We start from the raw sequence: 15,465 nt of genomic DNA, 5'->3' as shown, positions 1-15,465 counted from the left end.
CCATATTAAAGTCAAGTTTAAAATGAAGCCTTGTATAGTCTTACAAATAACCACATCAGAGTAACAGACCACATGCACTTAAGTCTGTCTAATAAATTTTATGTTTCATTTCTCATCATTATAGTTAATAATTTCTCCAAATGGTATATCAAATAAAACTAAATCTCCAAGGGATTAAAAAGCCTGTGAAAAAGGCATAAGAATTAAATAACAGTGCTCTTTCAGGCACTTTAATTTTCAAGTATTTTTTTCATGCCTGTGAGATGTTTGAGTTAGTGTAATTCAATAAAATTTCAAACAAAAAATTAAGGGATTATAAATCAAAATTCTTCTTATATATTTTGGTAATTAAATTCTCTACTTGAAAATTATTTTTTCCCTTTTTTACTGCATTATATCTTTTCTCTAATTCTAGAGCCATTGTGGAACATAGGGAGATAATGAGAATTCAGTGGAACTGGAAAGTTGGTATGTGTATGGAAAAATGATGTGAATGTTAAAGAACACTGGAAAATTAGATTTAGACTTTGAATGCTGGGATTTGCCTTTTCTTTCTCGGAATATTAAGCAGCATTAATATTATATTTCACAAATGTATTTTCTGCAAGCTTTGCAGCTTAGCAAGGAGATAAGATTTGCAGGATTGAACATTAAAGCAGGTTTTGCATTTTACATATAACATGAAATATTTTTTTAAAATAAATTGAAATAATTAAAAATTAAACCTGTTTCATTACTGATGTGTTTGGTGTTGGAACATTGCAAGAACATTTTTCTGTTTTCCTTTCTAAATAAAATACTGGGAAAACTAAATGTTATCAAGAAATATGACTCTAAATTTCTTCAGTCAGCTCTTAATGTTATCTAGAAAGGAATGAGAACTTTCTTGTACAGATACAGTAATTCTTGCAATACAAGGTAGTCTTGGAAAAGAAGTATTTTTTCCATGGTTTTCTTACGTGTACGTTCCCATATCTTTTAGGAGACCTTATCCTAAAAGATAAAAATGCATATTTTTAAAGCATCTGAAAACAATCAGTGTTCTTTAAAATCATTGTTCTGTGCCTGAGGAGTAACTTGTCGTCTTGTTTTACAGCACTGTTGTTCACAGTCTTTGCCCTGTGCATGTTTGGGCTGTATAGCTTCATGCCAGTTGTCATTAAAGTTACCAGCGCAACCTCAGTCAACCTGGGTATTCTGACTGCAGATCTCTACAGTCTGTTCTTTGGGCTTTTCCTTTTCTATTATAAGGTAAGTACATTCGTTCCTTCACTTTCACGTTCTTTCAGTTATGTTTCTACTTCAAAATCATAAATAAAGCATAATGTTCTTAAAAGCCCCTGAACAATCGTTTGCATCTGTACAGTTCTACAGATTGTACCGTTCATTGTTGGCAGATGTGAATCAGGAGTTTTGCTTAGTTAATGACATAGCATAGCACCAATTAGGCAGAGGGTGATTTTCAAACTGTTTCACATTTGAAGGAATAAGTTAATGTTAAGAGATAATAAATAATCTCCTGAGGTGTTCAAATGGTAGTGTTCTTGCTGAAAGCCCAGTATGGAACTGTATGTTAGTTCTAGTTCATCACTCCCACGTGTCCAAAGAGAGGGTTTGAATCTCCCTGTCCTGGCAGGCATTTGGTGTCTAAAAGAGGACCAGTTTGATTTCCATAAATTAATATTTTCGTTTAGAAATTTAATCAGTTCATTACCAACATCTTGGGTTAACAATCAAGCTCTCTCAGTGCTACTGCTAAGGGGAGACTAAAGGAACTGAAAAAAATACAGAAAAATATATTATGCTGCATGCTCTCCAAAAGGCATTTACTTTTATTGTGCTCTAAAACATTTTTGGCAGTGTCTACTCTAGCTAAATGACAGTGCTAAAAGGATTTCATTCCACCCTACACTTTTCATCCAGAATCATTTGTGAGAACCTACCTTGTTAAAGCAATTGGAGTAATTGAGTCAGTCACTCAGTGACTGGAAGGGCTTAGAGAGAAGCTTGTGAGCTTTGATGAAGAACTTAATTTGTATTATTCCATGTGGTTGCTTTCTCTTCAGCCAGAAGCTTTTAGGTCAAATTTCTTTCTGAAAATGAAGGCAGCGCAGAGGTCTGGTAATGGTAGGGTCTGCAACAGCTAGATTTTCCTTTTCAAGAGTCTCTTACCTCAGCTTTCCTTCCTCTTTTGGGTTCCAAAATTGCTCCAAGCTACAATTAAAATGAATACAGAAAGCAAACCATACACACATTCTAACAAATCCTTTCTAAGTCACTTCCAAACATGTATTTTGGCAACCAGATAGCTTAACTTGAGAAGTGATTATAAATTTATATTCATAATAGTGAAGAGCTTTGGAAGGGATATATTAAACTTTCATTCTTTTGGATTTTTAGCTTCTTTTGGGGAGAAGTTTTTCTGGGAGCATATAATCTCATAATTGCTAATAGGAGATTATTCTGGTAGCTAAAACAAAAAATGAGTTAGAGGAGACTTTGGGATTGTATTCAGAGAATTTCAGATATTTTTTGAAATAGGAACTTGAATCTGTGGTTAGAAACAAAGAAGTAGCAAAAAGGGAGCAATAATAGTGCTGCATTCCTTGTAATCAGAGGATTTGAGGTAACTTGGGCAACGTGAACTGAGAAAGGTTACTTTTGACATGCCTTTTAACATAATAGCAGCAGCAGAAAAGCATATTGCCAAGTTAAACCATATACCTTCTTTACCTATGGGGCAAACAAACCAGGCAGGACACCTGCTGGATTAAAAAGCACCCTGGAGACAGGAATCTACAAATAAAAATACAAGGAATCACTCTGTATTCCCTGTTACCAGATGATATTTCACAGCAAGCTGCTGAGGGCTTGGCTGGGCTGCAGAGTGGAGCAAGCCACAGAGAGCTCTGAACTGTTGTGGTCTGAGCCTGCTCTGAAACAGAAGCAGCACAGACAGCGGCTACACCACAGACCAGGGCCAGGAATTGATGAGGTTCTGATTTGATCACAATGCTTTGCTAATGCATTTGACTTTTCAGCCTCAGTTTAAAGTGAAATGTGAATTTTGCGTGCCTGTTTTGAACTTTTTTGTCTTTCACTCCATAATGAATCTTTGCTGTGCTTCCTAAAGAGCTCAATATATAAATACCTGTAATCTCTTAAGAAATATTAAAAAAGGTCTCCAAATGCTTTTGTTGTATAAACTCCTATGGAATGGAGTATACTGCACAAGCAGACACTAGATGGAGATACAGTTCTCCACTAACATTTGAAGTAGTCTTTAGGCTTCACTGAGAATGGGGATATATGCTGCACAAAGTATGACTGAAGTCAATGTCAGAAACAATGAAGTTGTTGTGATATTTGAAATCAAAATTAAAAAAAAGAAAAAGAAAAATCCCAAGAAAAGAACACAGAGCTCTCCTCAAAAACAAAAGGAAAAAAAGAGTATAGGCCTGTTGGAGCAGCGTGGGTAAGGTTCACCTGTGTCAATAGCTGCAAAAACATAAGCAGGCCTTGAATAATCAGCTACACTGCAACAGCTTTGGCACCCTGACTTGATGACTCTATCTATTTGTGGAGGGATTAAATCAGTAGGATCAGAGACACCTTCAGCCTTGTGAGTGCTAAACTGCTAGAGGGGCCTGCAGCTCCTATGGTGTCGCCTGCCAGCCACAGGTCCTTGCATACAAGCATATGTTCACTCAGGGCCTTAAGTTGGAGAATTTGTGCAGGTGAATTGATACAGACCCAAGCTCTGCCCATTTTATGGGAATGGGTCAGTCAGGGGTAGGATCACGGGTGGTGCTGCTGCCTCCACTGGGGTGTGTTCAGAGCTTGGTGCTTCCTCCTGTGCAGAGTGAACACATGAGTCCAAGCTTCTCCAGGCAAACATCCAGCAAGGTGAGGAAAGAGGGCATTTAGCACAAGGCCACTGTATTTCAGTCTGCTTTTCCTTTTGTGTGTTGTCATGCAAGGGTTTCCATGCCAAGTGACTGCCAGCTAGGAACTGCAATGCCTTAATTGTAGATACCTCAGTCTTTTTTGGACTAGAGTCCATTGTCCGGGTACTACAATTCATTTCATCCAGCTCTGCTGCTTGATAGACTAGAACATATTTTTCAAGCATGTCTAAGGAAGCTAAGGAGGTTAGGGAATATTGACAGTGGAATGTAGGATACTCTATATCCTTCCTCCTACTTTTTAATAAGTGCAATATGGACAAAGGCAATATGGACAGTTTTAACAAATCTGATGAAGTATTCCTGGCTGTGGATAACTTTTTACACCTTGTATTATTGAACCTGGTGTTATAAAGTAAGCATTTATTTTTGTCAAGGTGGATGAATTTTGGCAATTATTGAAATTTTAACAGGTAAGTGAACAATAGTGAATCAAATGCCTGGTGTACCTCAGCAATTGATACTCTTACCTCACGTCGGTCTTAACCGAGTACAAATGCCAATCTTGGGGACTTGCTGGGTGTAGGGAGCAAACTGGTTCTGGTCCAGTAATAAAGCCTGCAGATGGTTAAGAGATCTGCGCAGAGAACCAGCTGTTCTGGTGACTTTCAGTAAGATGGAGAGATTAATCTCTTGCCAGGACCTGAAATATTTGGCTGTGCTGGATCAAAATTTTCTTAGGGATAGAGTGTTTCAGCATTTGTGTGCATAAACAACTGTCCTTCAGTATGACCATATTTACAGCCATTTATTCTCTCTGTTAAGATTCTTGTATGTAGACCTGAGGAAACTCCCTATCCAACAATGTTGAGGATGAGATGCAGAGAAAACCAGCCAGCAGCCTTAAGTCTTTAAGTAAATGGAGCTGTTGAATTTTGATTTTCAGACCTGAATCCAGGTCATGGTGATAATCCTCATTAAAATAATTTTTAAAAGGAAGGGTAGCTTTTCACATTCTTAAAATAAGGCAGCATTGACATGTTTTTACAATCAGGCAAGACTTAATGCATCTCTTTCTTTCCTCTGCCAGTTTTCAGGTCTTTATATCCTGTCCTTCGTTATCATCATGGTGGGCTTCATCTTGTATTGCTCCACTCCAACTCTGACAGCAGAACCCACTGCCTTACCTCAGCCTAACAGCACTGGCTTGGACAATGCTGGACTAAAGCTTGAAGAGGGTGAAAGTGAAACTCCAACCGTAACTGTGCAGTTCACAAGAGGAGAAACTGTGTCGGTCAGGACTGATTAAAGACTGGCAGCATTTCAATCAGAGCTTCTTTTTAAATCGCCAAATTTCCCTCAAATATTAATCCAGAGGGTTGTCCTACTGCCAAAGCATGTGTCATGCTGCGCTAGTTTTAATGCACTGGATAGACTTTTAAGGCCAGATCCTCAATCAGTGAAATTATTGATTTGCCCTTGCACAAAATCTGGCCCTTAGAAGAAGACAGATTAGTATTTATGTGGAGTCTCTGGAAAGTTAGAGACTCTTATTTTTAAATGCTTAATTAACTTAACAATAAATGCTTGGGGAAAAAACTAAGCCAAAGCAAGCTCTCAGGTCACTAAGTGGAGCAAATATGTTTTATATTGCATTAGGGACCTAAATCTGCATGATGCTTTCAGAGGGCTTCATGGTTTCCTCCTCTTGGTGCTGAATACCCTCAAATAGCATCTTGCAAAAGCTGTTCAGCTTCTCACAGGACCTAGTTCTGCAAGCCCTATTACATACATACACCTTCCACATGCTGGTGAACTTAATTCCTCTACGGGAGGATTTGCTTCCGATGTTCTGCCCAAATGTTCATCTCTTCGTATTGCTGCACTCCCCCTTGCAGCTGAGGTGGCTGTGTGTATTTTATTTTGAATTTTGCTAGTAAGAGAACTTTGAATATGTTTTTATAGTGCCTTCTATTTCTCTCTCAGTGGCCTTTTGTTTGCTGCATTCCCACTAGGTGGGGGAAGCAAAAGCAGGCCCTTGCTCTGTTCAGTAAGAACTGAATGTGGGTTTCTTTTTGGGATGAGACAGCAAAAAATTTTGAACTGACGTTCACTTCCAGTGAATTTCTCCATGAAACAAGACACATTTCTACTGGAAGAGTTGAATAGAACTGACATTTCTTGAAAAAATCAAATCATCTTAGCCAACTGTCATTGCAACAATAATGACATAATATCCAAAAGGTTAAGTGCTTTCAGTAGATATGCTAGCAGTTTTCCTCCTCCTCTTCATATTTACAATAAATGATTAAAAAATACAAGACTGCAGTTTTAACATCAGTAAAAGCATACTGGGGTTTTATTTTACTTTATATTTTGTATAAGCCTTTGAAGTTCTGATGTATGAAGTAAAAAAAGAATAAAGTATTCAGCGGCTGAAGAGTTGGTCTTGGTTTGCTTATTTTTTAAGCTAGAATTTCCTTATTGCTCAAAATTATATTAATTAATTTTACCAACCAAATAATTCTTCTAATGGCTGAGCTTTGCTCTTGAAGGAAATACAACATTTTCTAAAGATATTGGCGATCAAACAACAGACTGGGTTTGTTTAGTTCAAGCAAAATAATTCAGGAAAAATGTTAACCTGATTTTAGTCAGAAATAGTAAAACAAAGGTTCAGCAGATACTGCAGGAACAAGCATTGCTTTTTCACTGAGTAGTTCATGCATGGAAGGGTGCAGAGGTGCTGATGTTTTATGAAGAGCATTTGGGTCCCCTGCCATGTAAAATGCTCCTTTTGAGGGGGGATGGTGTTTATTTTGTACTCTATGTGGTACGATCAGTGTAACCTGATGTAGGTTTTATCTGAAAATACAAAAAAATTTGTATTGACTCAGACTTTAGCCAGTCTTCAAAAACCCACAAAAACCCCCCAGGATCAAATTGTGGCACAGTGTGAGTGCTCAGGCGGTAGCTCATCTTCTTAATATACAGACCACTGAAATCAAAATTTTGTAAAACATGGGTGAGGTTCCAGGCATAGCCTATTAACTATGGATTTGTTCTTCCAAGGCTTTTAATGTGTGACTATAATAAGAGATTGAAATCTGATTCAAGCAAATTGGGACAGACAGGACTTACACTGAACCACAAGAAGAGAGGAGCAGTGTAGGGCAGCATCCCAGCTCAGATTCCTCAGCGTGTACACTGGGACAGCTTAGTGATTTGACAGAGTTACAGTCTGAACTGAAAACTTTAATTCTGTTTCACAGAGTGAAATCACTGTGATTTAACTTTCTATGGTGTGATTTAACCCCATACAAAATATTTTCATGGCACACTGTAGGTAGCTAAGGTTAAGATGGGTACTAATGTCACCAAGAAGGGCTGGAAGATCTTTCAAGCTTTCAGTGAGGACAAGGTAGATATTTTTCTCTCAGTCCTTCTGTCAACAACTCTATGCCTTTGCCATCCCCATGGTGTCTTCCATTTCTCTCTTTGTGACCCTGCTGTATGCAGGGAGCTTCTCTGTCAGCCTGGGATGGTGGCCAGCTACCTGCTGATGGTCATGCACACCTAGTGTCCTATCCTTCCTTGCCTTAAATTTCCTACTCCCACCCTACCTGGGTGAAGAGGAGACAAAGTTGACTTGCAGAAGAGCTCTGCATCACAAACTGGCACTGTGGTGCAGTCCAAGCTCTGGGCACAAGAAGTACTCGAAGCCTGACCTTGCAAAGTCCTCAGCATGGGGTGCTGGCTCCCTGAACCAACTCTGCAAGGAATGGGGCCAGATACATCACTCCTACGTGCTGTCTGTCCCATGAATCGGAAGGAAAAAAGAGCAAAAGTGACACGTGTTGCTCTTGGGGAAAAAAATGTTCAGTTAATGAATCACATATGCCAGATCCTCTGGTACCTCAGAGACAAGGTGCATGGGTGAGTCTTTAACACAAATCTTTATGGGATATTGGAATAAGCTGGAGAAAAAAATCCAGCTATTACTTGCATTAAACCCAAGAATCCAAATAAAAATGTGTGACATGCAGCCTCCCTTTAAGGTTTGGTTACAAGAGATCAAAAATTATCTGACATTAAAATGTCATGGTGTGTTGGAAAAAGAAAGAAATTAGTGTGGCAGTAATTGAGCAGTGACATTATCTGTGCTAGTTTGAAGGAGAAGATGGGCTTGTGGGCATCAGCTATTTTAAGATTTTTGACCTTTCATAAGCTGCACATAGTTCTGTATGATGTGTTACCTGGGACAAGCATATTAGTCCTTGTCAGCACCATTCATTCACAGTATGTATTGTGGGATATTTCATTGTGTTATACATGTCTGTCTTGAAACTGTCTATTTCAATCAATTTAGGAAGTTTGGCAGAGAGAAGCTGCACAAGCTACATGATCAATCATGAACAATTTTGATTTGAGCAAGCAGACAGAGATTCCTAAAAATGCAAAGTGAAGGATCCTGTGACTGGTTTGATCTTTCACCAAAATGCAGCCTCTTGGCAATTTTAGTGTTACACCTGATGAGAATCTGATGAGCTGTGATGTTACATCATTTAAAGATTGACTTGAGGCTACACCTAGACCTACACACATCAGACAAACAGCATCCAAGGTTTTGGAGTCTTACCCTCTTGAGCTCTCTTGTTGCAGTCCTTGAAGGGAGCAATTTGGCTCTCCCTTGGAGTTTTCTTGTTTTGGGTGCCTAGGTTTAGGTGGAAGCAAGCCAAGTCTAGAGACCCCAGCCAAGTGCAGTGTCCCACTCTTACGGGCAGTGGGGTCTGTAGTGAGGGGCTATGCAAGCTGAAAGGTTTAAAATTTATGTGAGAGATGAAAGAGGCATGGAGAGATTTCCTTAGCAGCTACAGAAGGCTCATGGCTGATTCAGCAGTATTTGTGTGCAATGGTATCCAAAGTGTGCATCCTTCACTCCTCTCCAGATACAATTTAATTTTTCTCTTGTTTAAGAGCAATCAAGACTGGAAGTTATAGATTTTACAGAAAAGAGCCATAAGGAAAAATCTGACTACTTGTACAACACAAGTCAACACATTGCATCTGATTGCTCAGAAGCAAAAAATACAGCACTGCATCAGCTACTAGGAAAAATTAACTCTATCCCAGCCAAAACCAGGAAGAAGGTGTAGGTTTGAGTTAAGTTGCAGCATCTCCTTAAAATCTTGATATTAAATTCTCAAAGCAATATTGAATTAATCTCTTCTACAAGTAGGGGCATTGATTTTTTTCATGAGCTGGCTCTTGGATATATAAAATATGAAGAAAGTTAGAACCCATGACATCACCCTATTCAAAATAAACTTTATTTCACCAGCTCCTCTCCAGACGGTCTCCCTGGCTGTCAATACCATGAGCAGAGCTTGGGCAACAAGGCCGAAAGATTACTGGGACTACAAGTGAAAGGTGTGTTTTGTCCTCATACCTCATAGTATCAGAGTCTCCAGAGTACTCCGAAAGAGCGGACAACATATACTGAAAGTACATTGCAACTTTCAAAGAAGGCATTAAAGAAGATGGCTTAAAAAATTATAGTGGCATATTATTATTGTACAAAATGAAAATTTCATGTTTATTTGAAATATTAAGATGATTTTATAGAAATACCAACGTTTATTACGTACTGATATCTGGAAACAGTGAAATATCTCCAGAAGTAGAGGTCACTGGAAGTTTATGTAAACAGCAGCTAGTGACAGCAATTGCAATTCCTTAGGAATATTCTTGATGTTACAGCAGTCCAGGGTAATGTTGCTGCTCTTCAGCACCATCTGTTGACACCATATCTAATTATTTTAATTAGGAAGAGCACTCTGACAGGCGAAAGTGCACCTTCCCCAACACAACCATTTAACTCAGTAAATGCATGATCAAGGAGTGATTGGAATTGGGAGTAAACGTGGCAGAAAAAGGCTGCAGAAAGCTATGGCTACTTGCCAGTAGTCCAGAAAAGACTGGTTTTGCTTTAACCCATAATTATTATTTAATGAATCAGATAACTCATCCATACATAGATCATTATAACAAGGTAAAGAATGTTTTAGGTTTTAGCCTTAAACTATTGGGCCAATAGAACACATTTTCCTTGAAAATTTGACTAAAACCATGACAAAATTCAAACTAACTAAAAAAGCTTTTTGAGGGTAAAAAAGATGCCACCAATCTCAAACAAGCCAGCACTTCATGTTCTGATGATAATATATATATGTATGCATAATATCTGTGCCCTTGAAAAATCAATGGGTATTTAAAAACCTGTACAGGTACACATTACAACTCACGTTCTTCTTTGCTGTACTGTTTGCAGCAGAGTTCCTTCAAATTGGTTTCAAGGAGGCTGTGATGCTCCTTGATGCTCAAAAACCTTTGTAATTTGTCTCCCTCTGCCATTGGTATAAGTGCCTGTTGGACTTCCCTTGAGAAATTGCTTTCATTTAATAAAGTTTTTACATTGCATGTGTTAAAAAAAAAGAAATCCTGCTGGGTAATCCTATCTCTTGTAACATCTGTAAATTAATTTGTTTCTTGAGAGCAAGAGTGATTTGTAACTCACAACAAAGCTAAAGTAGCATGACTAAATTAAGAAGAGCATTCAGGCAGCTGGAACGCAATTACGGCATAAATGCACATGCTGTGTTAATTCGATATTAAGGTTATGAATTTAGTGAAACAGGAATCAGCATGCACAAAGATATGCTTCCTTTCTTCCTACAGGGTTTGTCTGGCCATGCTGATAGGAGAAACGTCTGCATTAGCTAAACAACCTGAGGACTACCTGTGGGTTTCATGCATGCAAGACATGATGGAGATGACATCTTAGCTCTGCGTTGCACCAGCTCATGGACAGCAACACACACTGTGCTCTGTCAGAGAGATTCTGCTCTTACTCTGGTTGTTTTCCCTAGTCTGAGGGAGGCAGGAAGCACGTAGTTGCTCTGTTTTCACAGAAACATGGGGAAGCAGGGCAGGGTGCTGGGCACCTCTCACCCACCCTTAAGTCTTGCAGGAGCTGCTGTGGGGCTTTCTCTGGGGCAGCAGGAAGGACCAGTTGCAGTAATGTTCTCAGGATCTCAGTTTCCAGTAGGGCATCATTTGCCAAAGGTGGGTTGTCCCTTGGTCTCTACAAAGAGCATCCACTGCAGCAACAGAGTCACGGGCCCTCCAGCAGCATCGGTCTGTGCTCGCTAGGACAGAGTGAAGGTATGTGGCACCAAATCATCTTAACTGCAGTGAATCCTGGGTCCAGCCTCACTTTCTGGAATCCACTTTGAGAAACACAGGTGATGAGTTTTCCTGGAAGGGATTTGCAACAGGGTGTGAGGAACACGTGGCAGGATTTGGACTTACCTCAGCCCTCCATCCTGGTGAGGACCTTAACCGGATTGCAAAGTTCAGTGTTGCTACATAAATCTGTGAGGCACTGATTCTGGATGCAAAACGCTGTATGAGACACATTCCTGCAGAGCCAGGTAACTGCCACGACTCTATGTTCACACCAGTAAATAAAAGCAGTTGTTTTCTGGCCCCTTAGCCAAGACTGCAGGTTCAATCACAGCTGAGGTCTTGCTTCTGCAAAGAGTAAAGCATTCCCAGCATCACAGCAGCTAATATGTAGAGGGCTCTGTGAATCCCCAGAAAAACACCACATTTAACTTACTCTTTATATTTGGTTTTGTTTTCTATTAATATATTTCTTTGCCTTTTTTGCCATGAAAATATTTCTCTGCTTTTGTCTACTCAAATAATGCAACCATTAGCTTCTGTGACACATTGGTCTAGCAGAAAGGAGAAGGTAGTGGGAACAAAAGAAACTCTCGCTCAAAGTGTGCTGCCTCAGGCAGACTTGTAGTAAGAGTAAATTTTTCTGCAAAACTGTGAAATGTCATGTAACTTGGCTGGTGCTCACACTTTGGTCTCCTGGAGTCGCGTGGAGGGGAGCCTGCCAAGGCAGGGCGCTGGGGAGCTGGCAGTATGTCCCTGGATGTTCACCAAAGCCTGAGAAAAGCAGCTCTCCGAGCAGGAATGGCAGCATTTGGAGGAGGCACTGTGCTGTGTGACCCCTTCAGCCATTTCAGCACAGCACATGGCACTCATGGTGATTCTGCTGCGCCTACAACTGGTGGCTGCCTCCCCTTGCATGGTACTCCAGCTCCCATTCTCCTTAGGCTTGGTGAAAACCTCTGAGATGTTGGTTATTATTTAGGGGGTTCTTTAGTTGCAGAGTCTGAAAAAGCATGAAGGGGGAGTCATAGTCAACCAGCAGGATGGTTTTATCTTACTAAACTGAGGATACATCTCACAGGGCCCTGGCAGGCAGCATGAAGTTCTGTCTGAATAGCTCAGGAGGGTGCTGGGGGGCTGCAGAGGTCAGTGGGACCCCAGACTGGTGCAGCTCTTGGTGGGAGCCGTATGCCAGTTTGGTCTCAGAGGATGCTGACTTTCTCACTCCCAAGAGACCCTCTGAGAGGGAAATGACCTTTCAATAACATGGATGATCAGGGCAGCAAAGACCCAGGAGTCAGCAAGGAAGCTAAAATATTCAAGACCCATTGATGGCCTTGCATGCAGGTGGTGAGACACAGCTCATGTCCCTACATCTGCACTTCTTTCCTTAAGGCTGAGGCCTCAAGGATCTGCCTTCCAGTATAAGCTACTGGTCTGTGCTGGTCTTCCTCAAGTTTGTCTGGGGAAGTCCAGCCAGCACAGGCCACACTTTGCCAGCCTTTATTTTCTCTGTTTCACCCAGTGAAGGCTGTAGAAGTTAGCTGCACCATTGGCTAGCTCAGGTGAAATTAGTGGGGGAGGACCAAGTAATTCCTCCATGTCCTCATGTCTGGGTGCACACCATGGTCCTGTTGTGACACTGTTTCAGGAGGCTGAGCAGGGTTAAATGTGCTAGGCCCACCTCACTCATCCTCCAGGTTCCTTTTATAATGTCCTTTGCTACCCTCTGCTCTGTGATTTCTGCACCAAATTGTTTAGGTGTCAGGAATCTGCACATATTTCATGCAAGAACAACCAGTTACAAGGGTTAGTGCAGACTTTATTGATGCTGGTGTGATGGCAATCTCTTAAATGTCAAGCCTGTGCATGTGCCTGGGCCCTGCTTTCTTTCAGCAATGTCTGTTTTTGTTAACGGGCAGCACATGAATTTGCAGAGCACACACTCTTCATCCCTTAATGCTGCTCTGCAAAGTCAGTATTTTCCCCGGAGATGGACTCCAGTGTTTGGGATGAGGGAGACGTGAGTCACCCAGAGGAGTCAGTGAGGTGGTTCAGAGGATCCAATAAGCTAGGATGACATGAAATGTTGCTAATAAAACATGAGATGTTGTATCACACACACATATTGGTTTTCTGTAGGTCTTTTAAAAACTTGTACTTTAGAGGTGTCTGCTGTCTTTCATCTACAGTTCCTCCACAATCGTTTCTGAATGGCTGCTGGGGAAAAAAGGTACTGCATAGAGGGAAGGTAATGATTTATCCAAGCATGAAAGACGTTTCAAAAGACAAATGTCCCAACCCAGGCTGTTAACCTTAAGAGTCCAACATGAAGATTATGGTCTACAGAGAGCTAGCAACTTTTTTGTAAAGAAAAGAACCTTTCATCTCAGTATTGAATGAGGAGAACTGCTCACCATTCTTTCTCCAAGAGTACAATTGTCTTTTAGCAGCATTATCGGGCTGCTGGCAGAACTTTGAGTCAAGTTTGTAACAAACTGAATTAAGACTGTTTTAAAGAAGAACTGCATTTGTTTTTTTATTTTGCTTGTAGTGTTATGAAGTTTTCCACAGGGACTACCTCAATTTGCCCCAGATCATTTAATCACCATTCAGTTAGCAGAAGCAATGGATCAGAGAAATTTCGTTAAAATGATCCAATATTCAATTTTGGTTATAATTTGGAGACGCTTCATGTTGAGTTGCTCATTGCTGAATCAGCCTTTAGCCTCATGGAAGGACTATTCTGAGGATTGTGCCCCACATCCTCCAGAAAATGCTGATAGATTTGTGTCCATGAGATACTGACTGTGTATGAAAAACAAGACAGGTGCTGACCTGTGACCAAATCCTTCACACTCTTCCTTTAAAACAGGGAAGAGAGAACAGATGACAGCTGCCAATCTAATTTTTCCCAGTAAGGAATTGTCCTATGGATGCTTCTCTTGGATGAATTTTGGTTACATTCCTCGTTTAATTGACTAAACATGGCTAAAATGGACTTGTATGCATTGGTCTTTCCTTTCTATGATCAGCTATAGCAGGGTTAGTCTTGCTGCACAATGGACATGTCCCTATCAGTGGCTGCTGGCAGCATGGACTGGCAGGTGGGATAGGGCCCTGAACAGCCCTGTGGGGTCTGGGAAGGAGGGTCCTGAGAATGGTGCCCACCCCAGGTCTCACTGCCTTCCCCTTCTGCTGCTGCAGACTGCACAGGCAAGTGTTTGCCAGGACACCAAGGTGTGATGGGGCAATTTTGAGTCACTCAAGCAAGAGCCCTGGCAGCCAAGCTTGGGGATGTGCCCTGCAGAGGCATACCTCAGGTATGCTGACATACCAGCCTGGACACAGTGCTGTTGAACACCTGACCATCCTGTTGCTGAAATGTAACCCTGCCTTACTTTGGGGATGCAAAGCTGATTAAAGACCCTCTTCATTATGAAAGACGTACACACTCCTGTGCTCTGATGCTCTGATGCTTGCAATGAGAGCCCTGCTGCCAGCAAAGCCATGCAACTGTGTTTGCAGCCACGTTCATGTGGTTCCAGCTCTGCCCAGCCCATGACAGCCTTTGATCCAGCACAGCATCAAGAGGCAGCAGAGCTGTGTCCTTCTGGGACTTCTTCCCATTCAGTAAAGCTTCTGTGTCCTTGATCTCTATCTCAGTAGTAAGCTGATCCTCTGGCAGGGTATTCGATCAGGAATTAATTAATAGGAGCAAAATGTTGTGAATACATACAGTGTTAAGTTTTTATTCTAATAACCTAGTTAATAATATCACTTCTCCAAGCAAAGAAAAGTAGTGTGAATTCCAGCCCTTTGATCAGGCAGTGACGTTTTGATGCTAAGTTGCCAAGATAAGGATCTAGACCAATAGTGTTGTACAAAAGGAATTTGAAATAACTTTGAAAGTGCATTTTCTGGAAGATGGACCAGGCACTAGAAAAAAGTCTCTGCTCCAACATGCCACCATCAAAGGCTGGTGCTATATGAGGTGGGGAGGAAGCTGTGCACGTCCTTGTTTATAGAGGTAAAAGGCTGATTATTCTGCTTAGGCTCTGTTTGAGTGGAGGCTTTTGGGAATATCAGTGATGCAAGTAGGAATGTGATTCAGGGCAAGCTGCAAGAGAACACCCCCTCTGATGCCACCGCTCCTTGCTCTGCTATTCCTGCCCAGCTGAAGTAGAACATAACCCAGAAAGCCACATTTTTGCTCCAAAGTCAAGCAAAATTTCGTTTTTATCTGCTTATACTTTTCATTCATGTGCCTCAAAAACATATGTTGACTTTATCTATTTTGTACAGATCTTTACCA

The 15,465-nt window shown here is 40.9% G+C and overlaps 1 protein-coding gene across 6 annotated transcripts in view; it reads left to right on the top strand.

The window, feature by feature from the left end:
• Window positions 1-6,345, top strand: part of SLC35F2 (solute carrier family 35 member F2) — a 40,620-nt gene extending 34,275 nt beyond the window's left edge. For 5 of the 6 annotated variants that reach the window (XM_064645231.1, XM_064645225.1, XM_064645226.1 and 2 more), the window contains 3 exons: window positions 416-468; window positions 1,097-1,251; window positions 4,996-6,345. In XM_064645231.1, the coding sequence (XP_064501301.1) occupies window positions 416-468; window positions 1,097-1,251; window positions 4,996-5,214 (427 nt within the window). In that variant the 3' untranslated portion in view covers window positions 5,215-6,345. The remainder of the gene's footprint in view (window positions 1-415; window positions 469-1,096; window positions 1,252-4,995) is intronic. The other variant, XM_064645227.1, reaches the window with a different exon arrangement.
• The last annotated feature ends 9,120 nt before the right edge of the window (window positions 6,346-15,465 follow it).

The sequence above is a fragment of the Pseudopipra pipra genome, chromosome 2 (genome assembly GCF_036250125.1).
Source record: "Pseudopipra pipra isolate bDixPip1 chromosome 2, bDixPip1.hap1, whole genome shotgun sequence".
In the NCBI taxonomy this organism is placed as follows: Eukaryota; Metazoa; Chordata; class Aves; order Passeriformes; family Pipridae; genus Pseudopipra; species Pseudopipra pipra.
The sequence above is the reverse complement of the archived record's forward strand: the minus strand, read 5'-3'. Positions and strand labels throughout refer to the sequence as shown.